The sequence below is a fragment of the Hemicordylus capensis genome, chromosome 2 (genome assembly GCF_027244095.1).
Source record: "Hemicordylus capensis ecotype Gifberg chromosome 2, rHemCap1.1.pri, whole genome shotgun sequence".
NCBI classification, from domain to species: Eukaryota; Metazoa; Chordata; class Lepidosauria; order Squamata; family Cordylidae; genus Hemicordylus; species Hemicordylus capensis.
The window spans coordinates 377515728-377530005 of NC_069658.1; the positions used below are offsets into that span (position 1 = coordinate 377515728).

At 47.4% G+C, this 14278-nt stretch overlaps 1 protein-coding gene across 11 annotated transcripts in view; it reads right to left on the reverse strand.

Moving 5' to 3' along the window:
- Positions 1–14278, reverse strand: part of CACNA1A (calcium voltage-gated channel subunit alpha1 A) — a 401410-nt gene that overhangs the window by 94466 nt on the left and 292666 nt on the right. For 10 of the 11 annotated variants that reach the window (XM_053290757.1, XM_053290752.1, XM_053290754.1 and 7 more), the window contains 3 exons: positions 11531–11695; positions 10655–10765; positions 8614–8697 (listed from right to left, as the gene is read on the reverse strand). In XM_053290757.1, coding sequence (XP_053146732.1) covers positions 8614–8697; positions 10655–10765; positions 11531–11695 — 360 coding nt within the window. The remainder of the gene's footprint in view (positions 1–8613; positions 8698–10654; positions 10766–11530; positions 11696–14278) is intronic. The other variant, XM_053290758.1, reaches the window with a different exon arrangement.

A 14278-nucleotide genomic window follows, 5' to 3' on the forward strand; every position in this document is an offset into this window, starting at 1 on the left:
AAAGCATCCTTATGGAAGAGACATGGGCGCTGTTCACACAACTGCGTGTGCACAGTGGGCAGGCAGTGGGGAAGGACGGGTTCACCCTGCCTTCCCCCAGACGACCATTCGCAGCCTGGAGGGCACGCAAACCCACATGACCAGCGCTGCTGGGAGCAGGGGGTTCGCAGATGAATCTTTATGCTGCTCTCATCATCGCTGCTAAACAGAGGCCAGGAGTTGTTATCCCGGCCTCCAGGAATCCCACAATGTACCCCGCGACACACACGATGCATTGGGGGAATCCCTCAAGAGATGGGCAATCTAGGAGCCCGTCTCCGTGTGTGGCCAGGCAGCCCGTAATGCACACGAGCAGCAAGCCTGGGTTAAGGGAGCGCTCACTCCCTTAACTTCAGCTAGCAGCTGGGCTAAAAAGCTGAGCTAGGTGGTGCTGGCCTGCTGGGATTAGGCCCGATCCTGGCGGTTCTCTCACACAGCCCAACCCAGGCTGGGCGTCCCTAGCCTGGGTTAGTCTGCACATAAGAACAGCCTCATGGTCTCTTACACGGATCAAACAATTTCCCCTGAACAATATCCAGCATATGAAACCAGGTAAACATTTGTTCACTTTACAATTATTATAAAGTTAAGGAAGTGCTGCCTGTTCTCATGTATCACCTAGGGTGTTTTTGTTTGCTTTTAGAGAGGTGGGGAAAGGAATTGCCATTTTCTTGTACAATATTTTGCAAAATATATTCTACTAGACATTAAGCCCGTTACATTAACGGGCGCTAGAAGAGTTGTGTAGAAATGTTTGCAGGTTTAACGGGTTGCTACGCGGACCTACGACGCAGAGATGGTAACTACGCGCGCACACAGTTGTGTGCGTAGTTTCCGTTGCTGCGTCCGTGCGTGCCACGCATGCGCAGAACACCTGCAAGAGGCACGCAGTTGTGTGTGTAGTTTCCGTTGCTGCGTCTGCGCGCGCCACGCATGTGCAGAACACCTGCAAGAGACACGGACGCAGGTACCTTAGGGTTTTATTATATAGGATAGAAGTAAAGGTCTCTATTGCCAAGTTTCTGTGATGTATTATTTGTTGGCATTCTGTATTTTGCTTTTGACAAGATACTCACAAGCCCAAGGCAAGTCTTTGCAATTCTTTCATGAAGCATTACAACTATATAGCTGCCATTTTTTATAGGGAACGTATTTCTTGCTTCATCAACAAGTACCAACTTTTGGGGTGCTACAGAAATGAATCACCATGAATCTGAGCAATCTAGAAGAACAGACATTCCTTAAATTTGTGAAGATATAATGCATTCTTGTTTCTTTTCCAGAATAGAAGAGTCTTTTCTTTTACCCCCGTAGAGAAAGGAACATTGGTCTTACCTGTGAAGGGTTCTTTTCCCCTGTAGCTGGAGCTCATCACTAGTGGGATTAGGTACTGAACATGCTCGAGACAGGCCGGAAATCAAACTTGCTAGTTCCTGCCGCTGGAATGCACCAAAACCCCAGTTCCGGGACCATAGCAAAGAGGTGTAGTAAATGAGACAGAGAAATAGCTATAATAAGAGTAAAAAACTACAAGAAAAGTTAAGGAGGTAAAGTCATGATGGAGATCAAAAAGAGGAAAAACGATGGACTACATTCCCCAGGAGCTGCCACCACCCCAAAAACGGACACCCTCCTCGTTAGGGTGGCATACATATATACATATATACATAAAGGCGAGTGCTTCCAGACATGAAATCCTGGAGGGTCTGATGAGCTCCAGCTACAGGGAAAAAGAACCCTTCACAGGTAAGACCAATGTTCCTTTCTCCCTGAGCTGGAGCTCATTACTAGTGGGACATGCCCAAGCAGTATACAATCTGTGGGGTGGGAAAGATGTCATCAAAACACTTGTTGGAGGACTCTACAGCCAAAGGCCTCCTGTGGAAGGGAAAAGGATTGAATTTTATAATGGCAGATAAATGGAGTGACTGAGGACCATGTTGCCATCTTGCAGATGTCCGCCAGTGGAGTGTGGGTGGAGAAGGCCACAGAAGTCGCTGCACTACATGTGGAGTGATCCCAGTCGGCACTGGTAGCTGCTGTGCTTTGTAAGCCAGCTTGATGCAAGATTTGATCCAGTTTGCCAAAGTGGCTTTAGAGACTTTCTGACCCAATGACGGGCTCTGGAAGGACACAAAAAGAAAATCTGACTGCCTCCACTCTCTGTTGTGGTCAAGGTAAGTCCTGAGCTCTCGACACACATCCAGTTTGTGCCACAGCTTCTCTTTATGGTGTCGGGGGTTAAGACAGAAAGAGGGAAGGACAATGTCCTGTGAACAGTGAAAAACAGAGTTGACCTTAGGAAGGAAGGTGGGATCAAGTTTTAGCATGTCTGTGCGTAGCAGCACATGTTTGCCTGCCTGAAGGTGACGAAAATGGAGTAGGGCCTGCCTGGCAGCGCTGAGCTCCTTTGTCTCCGAGTTGGACCACAGGCCCCGGGCCGGATGCCCCTGACAAATCACTCCCCAGCCCGAGAGGCTGGCATCTGTAGTTATGACAATCCGATGGGAAACCACCAGATGGAGGCCGCGGTTGAGGGCTGGGGATAGCCACCAGTGGAACAACTTCCTGACTTGGCCTGTGAGGTGCACTGGCAAATGTGCCCCTGCCATGATCTGGTCCTGAAAGGGCAGGAGAAGCCACTGGAGGGGGCGAGTATGCCACCTGGCCCAAGGGGTGCATTCTGTACAGGCTATCATTGATCCCAGGACCTGGGACAAGAACATCAGGTCCAGGGGTAAGGAAACCAGTGCTACGGCTGTGTCAAATACTGCTCCTAGGTGTTGTAGAGACTGAGTTGGGCGGAGAGGGCTCTTTTCTGTGTTGACGACAAAGCCATGATCACTCAGGTACCTGAGGGTCTGAAGGACATGTGAGCGAGCAAGATGGAAAGAAGGAGCCTGGACCAGAAGGTCATGCAGATACAGGTATATGCATACCCTGTTTGTGAAGATGCGCCATGACAGTCACCATTACTTTTTGTGAACACTCATGGTGATGAGGAGAGCCCAAAAGGGAGTGCTCTGTACTGGAAGTGGTGCCTGCTGTAGGTGAAGCACAGGAAATGCCTGTGGTCCAGAAGGATGGGAATGTGGAGGTATGCCTCCGAGAGGTCTATGGATGCCAGGAAGTCGTTTGGAAGAATCACTTCCTTGATGGAGCATAGGGATTCCATCTTGAACTTCGTCTTGAGGAACCTGTTCAGACGCTTGAGGTCCAACACTGCCCTCCAAGAGCCGTCCCTTTTGGGAACCAGAAACAAGAGCGAATAAATGCCTGAACATATTTGTGTCGAGGGTACGGGTTCGATGGTGTGGATCTCCAGAAGATGTTGAATCGCCTGGTTCCTTCGCTCCTGTTTGTCTACCCTCTTGGAGCGCAGGGTGACCATGAAACCGTCAGGTGGAAGGGACAGGAAATCTATGGAATAACCACGGGAAATGGTGTCCAGTACCCACTGGTCTTGTGTGGTGGACATCCAGGTAAGGACAAACTGTGAGAACCTGCCCCCTATGGGGCAGGAGTTATTGTCTTTTGTTTTGTGGGGGAGCAGGGTTGAAGGTTCTGACACCTTTGTTTCTGTATGCCCCTCTGTGGCATGGCCTCCACTGGGGCCTGCCTGACCCCCTGAAGTTTTGACCTCTCTAGTCTCCAGACCTGAAGGACTGGTCCCTGTGGAATGGACTCAAAGGCACACAGTTAGGCAGAGGTAAAACAGGTAGAGTAGGTTTTATGGGAGGGGGAAGGATGGGCTGGATAGGGATAACTGGAAGATAACTGAGACGGGCTAGAAGGGATAACTGGAAGAGGGTGAGTAGGCAAGGCTGGATCGGGGGAGTGAGGTTAGAGAGGGCTGGTGCCCTTGGACGCGGACGTTTGTGAGCCACTGTGATTGCCTCAGAAGGCGAAGAAGAGGAGTGCCGCCTGCACCCAGACTGATGGCCTCTTGGCACAAATCTAACCCCACTCGTGTAGGGGAATGGCCTCCCACCTGGAACTGGAGTCAGGTGAGGAGGAGAAAAATTGCCTGCGGGGTTGTGGGGGTCACAAAGGAGGAACTAAATGCATGGTTGTCTGGGCATCCGGCAGACAGGGCTGAGCAACAAGTGGGAGACATTCCCCCACAAAAAAATTCTTCAGCCACCTGTGACATCGGGAGGGAAGGGGGTGTGCCGGCCCCATGGCGGGGGGAAGGCATTACCTGCAGGTGAGAGGTTTTCTGGATTGCGGGCATCCGCTGGGAGGCGTGGGCAGCCAAGTTCCGCAGGTGCCTGCAGAGGGTTTGGAGGCTCCATGGGGGGCGAGGGGGGACGGCGCAGGCCAGCTGGTTCCCCCGCTGCGCTCTCCAGTCTCCACCAAGGCTGAAAAAGGATCCGGTGCCCTTGGGTCCCCCACGGGGTGCAAGTTGTCTTTTTCTCCCTTCTTGGCCCGCTCAGCAGTAGCCTCTCGGCGAGGCTTGGACTTTTTACAGACCGCTTGGATTAGGAACTGTTCGCTCAGTTGGAGCGACGCTGAGGATTTCTTGCATTTCTTCTGGTCAGCTTGCCCATATCCTTGAGGTGCCTGGATTTCTTGGAGGCTTTGTGTGGCGAACGCCTAACCTCTATAAGTACAGCTGCAGCCGGAGCAGGAAAGGCTTCTGTTTGGGCGGCCAATTGTGCTCCCAGGAGAGCACTGGCACCAGGCTCTAAGGGTTGGTCAGAGAGGAGAGAGACGGCTCAAAGGTCCTCAGCAAGAGCGCGCTCCATAGAGGAGCGAGGCAACCGGGGCCAGAAGCGCCCGAAAATAAGCAAAGGAGAACCAAAAAGTAAAGTAAAGCCAATTAATTGAATCAGAAACAGAAAAAAGGTTGCTTGGTAGAATTTTGGCAAAAATAAACAATAAATCTAAGTCGGCTTCCTTCCCGCCCTCGCACAATCTAAGAGGGAGAAGGGGCAGAAAGAAAGGAAGAAAAAAGTCTAAGGAACTAGCAGTTGAAACATTGTGTTGATTCTCAGTCCTGCACACCTTGGACCAGAACAGGAACTAGCAAGTTTGATTTCTGTCCTGTCTCGAGCATGCTCAGTACCTAATCCCACTAGTGATGAGCTCCAGCACAGGGGGGAAAAGATGGACTCAGCACATCCTGTCACTGCTCTATATTAGCTTACTGCTGCTTAGTCAGGGGAGCCCCCATAACCTTCAGGGCTATGTAAAAAAAGCCGCTGCTGCCAACAACAAAAAAGCACTCCCAAGGCATAAAGACTTTGGCATTTTCCAAGGACGGGGAGGTAGTCTGCCATCGTCATCTCTTCCTTCTGGGAAAGATCTTACCTCTTCCTGATCATTTGAGTAGCTTGGAGCTTGCTGTGTTATGTATGTACTTTGTCAGGGACGGAGAAAGGTAATTCACATAGCCCTTTATGTAAAAATGACAGCACAATCTTCCAGTGACCACAGGCAAAAGTAAGCCTCTCCATGCTGACTTATACCTTGTGGAAGCCTTGTGCCATATACCTTGTGGAAGCCTTTCCAAACTTGATGCCTCAGTTTCCCTAGAGATAATATAGGTACAATGCTGGCTACTAGTTTATTTATGCTGGAAGCATGTATTCCAGTTGCACATTTACCATTGAAAAGGAGCAGCTTTGGGCTCTTGAGTGCTAAGACTACCAGGATAGTCTAGGGCTCTGTTCGACTACATCATTTCAGGCTCCCCCCCCAGCCCCCCACCCCACCACCAGTGTGCCCATTTTCACTGAAGGTCAAGCTACATGAGACACAGGAGAGCTGTGATCAGATCTTCCAGTATCCTTTTCTTTATTACAACGCACCTGTGAGGGGCTGCTAATCGGAATGGGGAAGCAACACTGGGGGACTTTAGTCCTTCTCCGCTGCCAATTCCCCCACTGTAACCGCCTTCCCAGCTGCTAGTAGTACAGCTGGAGGAAAAAGACAGGTGGAGTCCAGGTTCCTCTTCTCTAATCGTAGCTTTGACACAAGGGGACTATTTTGTCAGGGAGGCAGTGCAGGAGGAAAAGGATGACTCCCTCCTTACCCAGAGCCGCTTCCCAAACCAAATGAGCAGCCCCCTGTGCCTGCTGTAAAATAAAGACAAAGACATGGAGAGAGCCTGACTGGCTCTCAGGAGATCTTTTCCGGAGTTATTACAATTTGGCCCTGAGACATGCTTGAAAGGTGCCCCGCCGCCCATTCATCACATTTGGCAGGATGGGTGGGGGATGAGGGTGGGAGGAAGAGAACGGAACAGTGCTGACTGCATGCCTTTCTGCAACTTGAATTCTGTCCTTGGTGGATGTGAGCAGGAAAAAAAACAAGCTCAGAAGATTTCTGCAGGAGGATGGCATCCCGGCTGTGGCAGTGTAGTGTGCTTGCCAATCCTTAAACAATGACCTGGTCCACACAGTCGTTTGAATCAAGGATTAATGTGGGTTACCAATGTGAGCACGATTGTGTGAACCCACACCAAGGTGTTTTATGGCCCAAGAGGAATCTGAGATTCCCACTTTGGTGTTAGTTTGCACAATCACACTAACGATGGTAACCCACATTAAACCTAGGTTTGAATGGTTGTGTGAACAAGGCCAATGGCTAGTCCCCATAGCTAAGCAGGGTCTGCCCTGGTTGCATCTGAATGGGAGACGATGTGTGAGCACTGCAAGATATTCCCCTCAGGGGATGAAGCCGCTCTGGGAAGAGCAGAAGGTTTCAAGTTCCCTCCCTGGCTTCTCCAAGATAGGGATGGGAGAGATTCCTGCCTGCAACCTTGGAGAAGCCGCTGCCAGTCTGTGAAGACAATACTGAGCTAGATAGACCAATAGTCTGACTCAGTATATGGCAGCATCCTATGTTCCTATGTTCCTATGTCTCCTCTCATTTTTGGCCTCAAGAGGAAAAACTGTTGTGTGACATATCTATTTACATTCACATTCATTTTGGTTAATGCTCCCATAAACCTCTTTTATAGAGTCACACTGAATTTGACCATGCATATTATACTCAGCACATCTCCAGACATTACAGCAAAAGCAGGTACACATTAAAGATTTACTGTGCATCCATTTCTACCCTATAACATGGGAGGGGCTTCATTTAATGCCATATGTATATGACAGAAAGTGACTAAATACACCTCAGCTTCCTGACATGTATGTCTGTGAAGGAAACATACTGAAAATAATGATGTGCAGCTACCTTACATACTATGAATTAGAAGTGAGTACATCCATGTCTCCAAACTTTCAATAGTGGAAACATACTTATTACTGCAGAGTTAAAATCGGAGGCACAGACTTCATTCCTGCATTTGAAAATGTTTATGTGTAGAATATGAATGAGAGTGTATAAGAACTATCTGTTCACACAGAAGGGACAACCCTCTCTGTCTCTGCATGAGTCACTATTCTGGTCATGCGTATTAATTGGAAGGAGAAAAGCCCAGAATTGTGACTCATTCAGAGACCAAACCTGCAGTGTCTGCTGAGGGCAAGTGTTTCTGCTGCATCTCTGCACTGGGAGACCCTGGATGACCCTGTCACACCCCATGCTCCCCACTCCTTGTGGTATGCCTCCTCCCTCCCCCGGAATGTCAGGCAAGACCAGAGCAATTAATCTTGCATGGTTATGACTAGGATGACGACAAATATTTATAGACTGCTTTTCAACAAAGAATTCCCAAAGTGGTTTACACAGATATAAATAAATAAATAAATAAAATGGCTCCCTGTCCCCAAAGGGCTCACAATCTAAACATAAGACCGACACTAGCAACAGCCACTGGCGGGATGCTGTGCTGGAGTTGGACAGGGCCAGTTACTCTCCCCCTGCTAAATAAAGAGAATCACCATTTTAAAAAGGTGCCTCTTTGCTCAGTTAGCAGGGGATGTTTGCCATGAGCAGCCTTCTCTATGATGGATACTTTGGACTCAAAGGTGGCGTGTATTATTGAACTGCAGCACACTCTCGGTTCCTTTATGGCACTAATTGAGGGACCCCATATCATGAGTTGGGCCATTACTGGAGTAGATACAAATTCTTTAACTTAGACTCACTTCTGCTGTAATGTGTGGAGCAGCCTTCTGCCAAGCTGCTTGCAGGGCTAGGCTGATAGCCAGTGCCATACTGAAAGGACTCCACACGAGAAAGATTCTAGGCTAATGCTGGTGTCAACCGCTCACTGAAATGACTTTGGTTTCATGCCAATCTTAACTATCTCACTTGAGTTATTCTGACAGTATGCCAGTGTAAAGGACCTCACCAGCAAGAGTTCACATTGGCACGGTGACAACCCTTTCACTGAACAATAGAATTTACAGACATACTGAAAGTAAGTGAAAATATGGACTGAGATGCTAATCCTCTGAGACCCTTGTCCTGGGAAAAGTGGAAATGTGTGCCTCTCTTCTTCGCTAGCTAATAAAAAAGGCCCTTGAGGCCTCGTGCTGCCCCAGTCTGGATCCCTCAGCGGCTGTTCCATGGGGTGGAAGTCTCAGGATTCAGCTATTGCTCCCCACTCCTTGCGGGACGCCTCCTCCCTCCCCCGGAATGTCATCCCCACCACAGTTTTGAACTTACCCCAAACTCTGTCACTAAGATGTCTGTGATGCTACCCAGAACTGTGACAAAATCAAAGATATTCCAGGCATCACGGAAATAATTCTATAAAGAAAGAACAAAACAAAGGACGAAAAGGAACAGCCACACAGCAGCAAACAGGTGACAACATTCAATCACGACAGAAGCAACAGCAACGAGAACAGAGAAATCTCTAGCCTGCCTATCTCCTGCCCCCTCAAGCTCCAGGTTACCTTTAGGGTGCATTCCAGCTCTTGTGATGGGGATTGCAAAAGAAAATGTAATACCTAGCTAGGGGATTCTTCTCCGCACCACACTTTTTCTGAAATAGAGGATAGAGGGGCCTGCCTTTTGGCTTTAGGATTCATGTCACTTAAAACACCTAAGCTCAATGCATCTTTTTGATTGGCCACAAACAGGCTGAAGGAGAGTAGGATGAGATGTTGCTTGCAAGACGCTCCCTTTCAATGCCTGAGACAATGGTATTGATCATGGTGACCAAGGGCTGATGTACTCTCAAGCAAGGAGCCAGCAACCATGTAACTTTCCCTTCCCATTTATCTGCACTATAAAAATAAATACACATGAATCTAATCATATGACTGCACCTGGGGACTGTTCCACTTGTCATTTGGCTCCTCCAATGAGAGAGAACCAGTTGCCTCCAAAATCTAACTAAGTAAGAGCAGAACTGTTAATAATTTAATTAATTTAGCGCATAGATCCCAGCAAATAGCCTGGTTGTAACAAAGGATGGGATCAGGAGTGCACACATTCTTGCAGAATTCCTGTCTGAGTGGGAGGTAAGGAGTAGATGGTCAAGGCCCTTTCTCTAGTTGCCCAAATGGTCTGCTTGCCATGTCCCATTGCCACAAGTACTGCTTGTCCTTCTTTTGCCTCCCAAATTGGCAACTGGGGCATGCAGTGGAGGGGGGGAAGAGAGAAAGCATCAATTTGGGGACTAGATTTGACCCAGGGGCTCACAGTTACTGACTCCTCAGCTAGGGGAATCATTTGACCAGGCTACCTTGACTCTAAAATGTGTATCCTTGCTACTTTCCTCACTCCTCAGGAGCACCAGCCTTCAATGTGGACCACAGACATGTATCTCTAATGCTGCTATTCTAAGGCTGCTACTCTTACAACAACAAATCTCATCTGAATTTGTGGAGTTTTTGTTTCCCTTTTATGTGTCCTTAGAGCTCAATGGAGTCTCTGCTCTGTGGTTTCAATACGGAGGATAAAGGCTTTCAGATGAGAGCCAAGATTGTTACTATGGACTTAACACCAAAAGTGTATGCAGTTCTTTTTAGTTTGTGCCTAACTGATCCTCTGAATAAGCCATTCACTTCTTGCATTGAGGAGGAGGAGACAGCAGCCTACTGATCTATAGGGTATTTTATTTTATTTCTGATTCCCCTAGGAAGACCCCTGTTTCTCCCTTTGGCTGCAGTTTTCATAGCAATTTTCTGGAACACTGCTCAGCAATCTCCAGTTGTGTGAAATTGGCACCAGATTGACACCAGCCCAAATTTTGTGTCAAATTAGCATTTTTTGACAGAATGAAAGACTCACACGTGACACCGAATTAGTGCAGGAGGAAAGCTAGGCAGAAGCCAGAAAAATTAGTGTAAGAGAAAAGCAAGGGTTTCACTGGAATTGATTGCGAGGAATATGCAACTTCCCATATAGGAGTCTTTGCTTGGTTAGTCCCGCAGCAAGAGTAGCTAAGATCAGTTATTTTCCACAGTCCTTAGCAAACATGCCCGTTATTCCCCCTGCCCTCCTGTGGGGGTGCTGTTGATTGCTGACACTCCCCTATGATGGAAGCACTTGTTATTTGCTGCTACCTGAGATGTAATGTCTGAGGGCCCTGAGAGCTCTGTTGAACCATGTGGTGGGGTAGAAGTTTTAAATAAATTTTTAAAAATAGCAATATAGCTTATTTCCCTCCCCATTCCATAAAGGAGAGGTCATGTTTCTCATGCTCTAATGGAGGCCTGCAAAATTTCTCATGAGCTCTAGCAAGAGTAACACTTACCAACACTCCAAAGGCAATGATTTTCAGAATGCACTCCAAGGAGAACAGGGCAGTGAAGACCATGTTGAACGTCTTGAGTAGATTTTCATACACATCTGTGGCACTGTAGAACTATTTGGAGGTGAAGCAAAAAGAGAAAGCACAGCCCGTTAGCTGTGAAGGGCAGAGGTGAGGGTTAGGAATAGAGGTGGGGCTCAGGACACTGGGTGGTAGGAGCTTTTCCCCAGGGCCAAAATGAGATGCCTCAGGCAAGCCTGGTATTGCAGGGTCCAGAATAGCTTTTACTTCATTATTCACAAGGCTCAAGTAAAAATTAGAGGGCGGGCGGTGGGGGGGGGGACAAGTACGCAAAACAGCTATTTTCAAAATTTTTATTCTGGCTCACCAGAAAGCAAATTAAATTCTGTGTCATCAAGATTTTCGACAACCCCCCTGGACCTATCTTATGAGGTCCACAGACTTCAGGTTAAGAACCCCTGCTTCAGACAGAGACATGACAAGAGGGCCCGCTCAGGTGTATGCAATGAGCAGGCAAGTTCATACAGGGGGAGGTGGTCCTTCAGATAGTTTGGGCCCCATCCATTAAGGGCAGTTTAAAGATCATAAACAGCACTTTGAACTGGGTCCAGAAACTAAACAGCAGCCAGTGGAGTTGGATTAGGATGGGTATTATGTGGTTCAACAGACCAGCGCCACTCATTAGCAACCTAGCCGCTGCGTTCAGCACTAACTGCAGTTTTCAAATGTTCTGCATTACAATAATACAGATATCCACATTGACCCCACAGTATATGGGCAGGGCAAGCGCCACAGATCGTACACCCTATGGATCCCACGGAGGTCTTGCCAGTTAATAGTGACTCATCTGTTACTTACTTTCATCATTAAGACGATGGTGTTGAGGGCAATCATGGCCATAATGGTGTACTCAAAGGGCGGCGAAACCACAAACTGCCACATACGGTACTGAAAGCTCTGCTTGTTCTGGGGCATGTGCCGGGTGAGTGGCTTGGCGCTGATGGCAAAGTCAATGCAGGCGCGCTGTGAAGAGAAGATGGGGCAGCAGTGAAGAAGGTGCAGCGGCTTCCCAGGGACAACAATGCTAAGGAAGAAAAGCCAGCCTAGATTCTTCCTACCTTGGAGAGCCCAACGCCTAATAAGTCTCTTTTGAGTCTGCTTGGCACAACAGGTTTGTACTGGCCCACTAGCCCTTGCTTTCACTGATCAAATCAATGCCCAACTCCAATAGTGCATAGCAGGAGTTGCATCTGAACAAGCACTATATTACCTCTGGGGAAAATGTGCCTTTGTGGATCCACAAACATTGCCACACATTTATTCAGCACCAGCAATATGTTAAGTGCTGTAAAGAACATCTCTGAAGCAGCAGGAAGCTGTTTATGAATGAGAAATCAGATCGACATCTGGCCTGGATTCCATTCCTTACTGGTGGGACTTCACTTGCTGCTAAAATGGCATTTAAAGGCTGTAACATTGTGTATGTGACCACAGCAGCCTGGCGGGGAGGGTGCAGGTGGAAGGCAAGATCGATCTTACCTTCCCCCTACAGACGATCTGGTTCTCAGTCATGGCGTGGGCCCACACAATTCATGCTGCTCTGTACAGTGCAGATCTCTAGAGGCTGGGACAATGTGCCCTGGCCTCCAGGAATCCCACAATGCACCATGCGACAAGCACAGAGCATTGGGGACTTCCCATGGGTGTCAGGAGCTCCAGGTGCCTGACTTTGTGTGCACTCAGGCTGCATAAGAGTAATGTGGGAAGCGGCTCTGAAGCAATAGCGCCACTGAAATAAATGAAGCAGAACTAATTTGCACCTATGAAGTCTCTAATCCAGGGATTCTCAAACTTGGGTCCTCAGGTGTTATTGGACTTCAACTCCCATAATCCCCAGCCTCAGTGGCCTTTGGTTGGGGATTATGGGAGTTGAAGTCCAATAACACCTGAGGACCCAAGTTTGAGAATCACTGTTCTAATCCCAACCTGGAAGTATGAATGGGAGATCCTAATCTCAGTGGGGTAAATCCCATTCTTACATCCCATGCCACAGGATCTTTAGCTGAATAATTATCTGGCCTTGGTTTTGAGAGGACACAATTTTTTCACCAAGGGCAGCTGGCAAAGATGGGCTATGCACATTTGCAAAAGGAGAAATCAGAAGAATTTATGGATTTCTACCCCTGCTAACTTGGCAAAGAGGCACCTTTTAACGTGGTGATTCTCTTTATTTAGCAGGGGGAGAGAAACTGGCCCTATCCAGCCCCAGCACAGTACCTCCAGTGACTGTTGCTGTCTATCTTATGTTTCTTTTAGATTGTGAGCCCTCTGGGGACAGGGATCCATCTTATTTATTTATTATTTCTCTGTGTAAACCGCTCTGAGCTGTTTTTGGAAGGGCGGTATAGAAATAGAATAAATAAATAATAATAATAATAATAATAATAATAATAATAATAAGAAAGAAATACAGTATCCCACAGAAGTAAGAGCACAAACTTCTTTTGGGTGGAAGGAGAGGAGTTAAAATCTAATGACATCATCTCAACCTTGCATTGTAGAAAATGCCAGTTTTTCAAAAAAAAAAAAATCTTTACAGATGGCAGCAACAGTGAATGCTGGCATGTCAAGGAGACACCTCATGATGGCAAAGTATTACTATTTAGTGAAAGAAACCAGGGATTCCTGGGATGGAGGTCCTTTAAAATGTGCGTTTGTTGTGTCTGCAAATGTGGTATTTGTGGTATCTGTGAACCGCCCTCAGCTATTCGGTAAAGACGGTCTAGAAATCAAACAAATAAAACAACAAATAAATAAATAAATAAATAAATAGGTTTGGTACCTGATTGTTGTTTATATGTTCTGGAAACATGCGGAACATAAGATACTGCTCATATTGCACTGGGCTAGTTCTCATGAGCAAAATCAGGGCAGGGGGAGTATCTAGCCAGGCTCCAAGCCCTACTTGAGCTCCCAAGAAATGGTTGTATGTCAGTAAACATTGAGATTGGGGGAGGGGGAAGTGATCATCTGCTTGCTTCAATCTGGGTAGGTCAGTGGTGGTCAACCCAGACTGTGTACCCACAACTGTACTGAGGGTGGAGGACCAGCCCGCCCCACGCCATCCTACCAAGATAGAGGCTAGCGGATGCTCACTTCCCTCTCCTCCTACCGCAATGTTGGCTGACACACGACTGTTTCTCAGGAGCACACATGGTTCAAAAAGCCTGGCTGGACACTTCTTCTATCCAGCCCACTTTGTATTGTGTATTTTATAATTTTGATATTATTGTAGATGTTGTAGAATTTATTGTGATGAAGAGATGGATGAAGCTCAAGTGTATTGGACATGGTCATATTATTTTCTACAGCCAATTTGTGTTTGCACTCATTTACTGATTGTTGAAATCCATACAGTCAATCAGTCAATCAACCTTCTCTCCCACTGCCCCAGCCATCAGAATATCCTTCTATCAAATCCAAGCTTTGAAACTGCATGCAGAAATGGAGATTTTTGGGGGGGAACCATTCACTGTTTTAACATTCCCACTATTTTTTGTCAAAGCAAAATTTTCACTCTGCCCATGGCACTTTGCCCATCCCCAA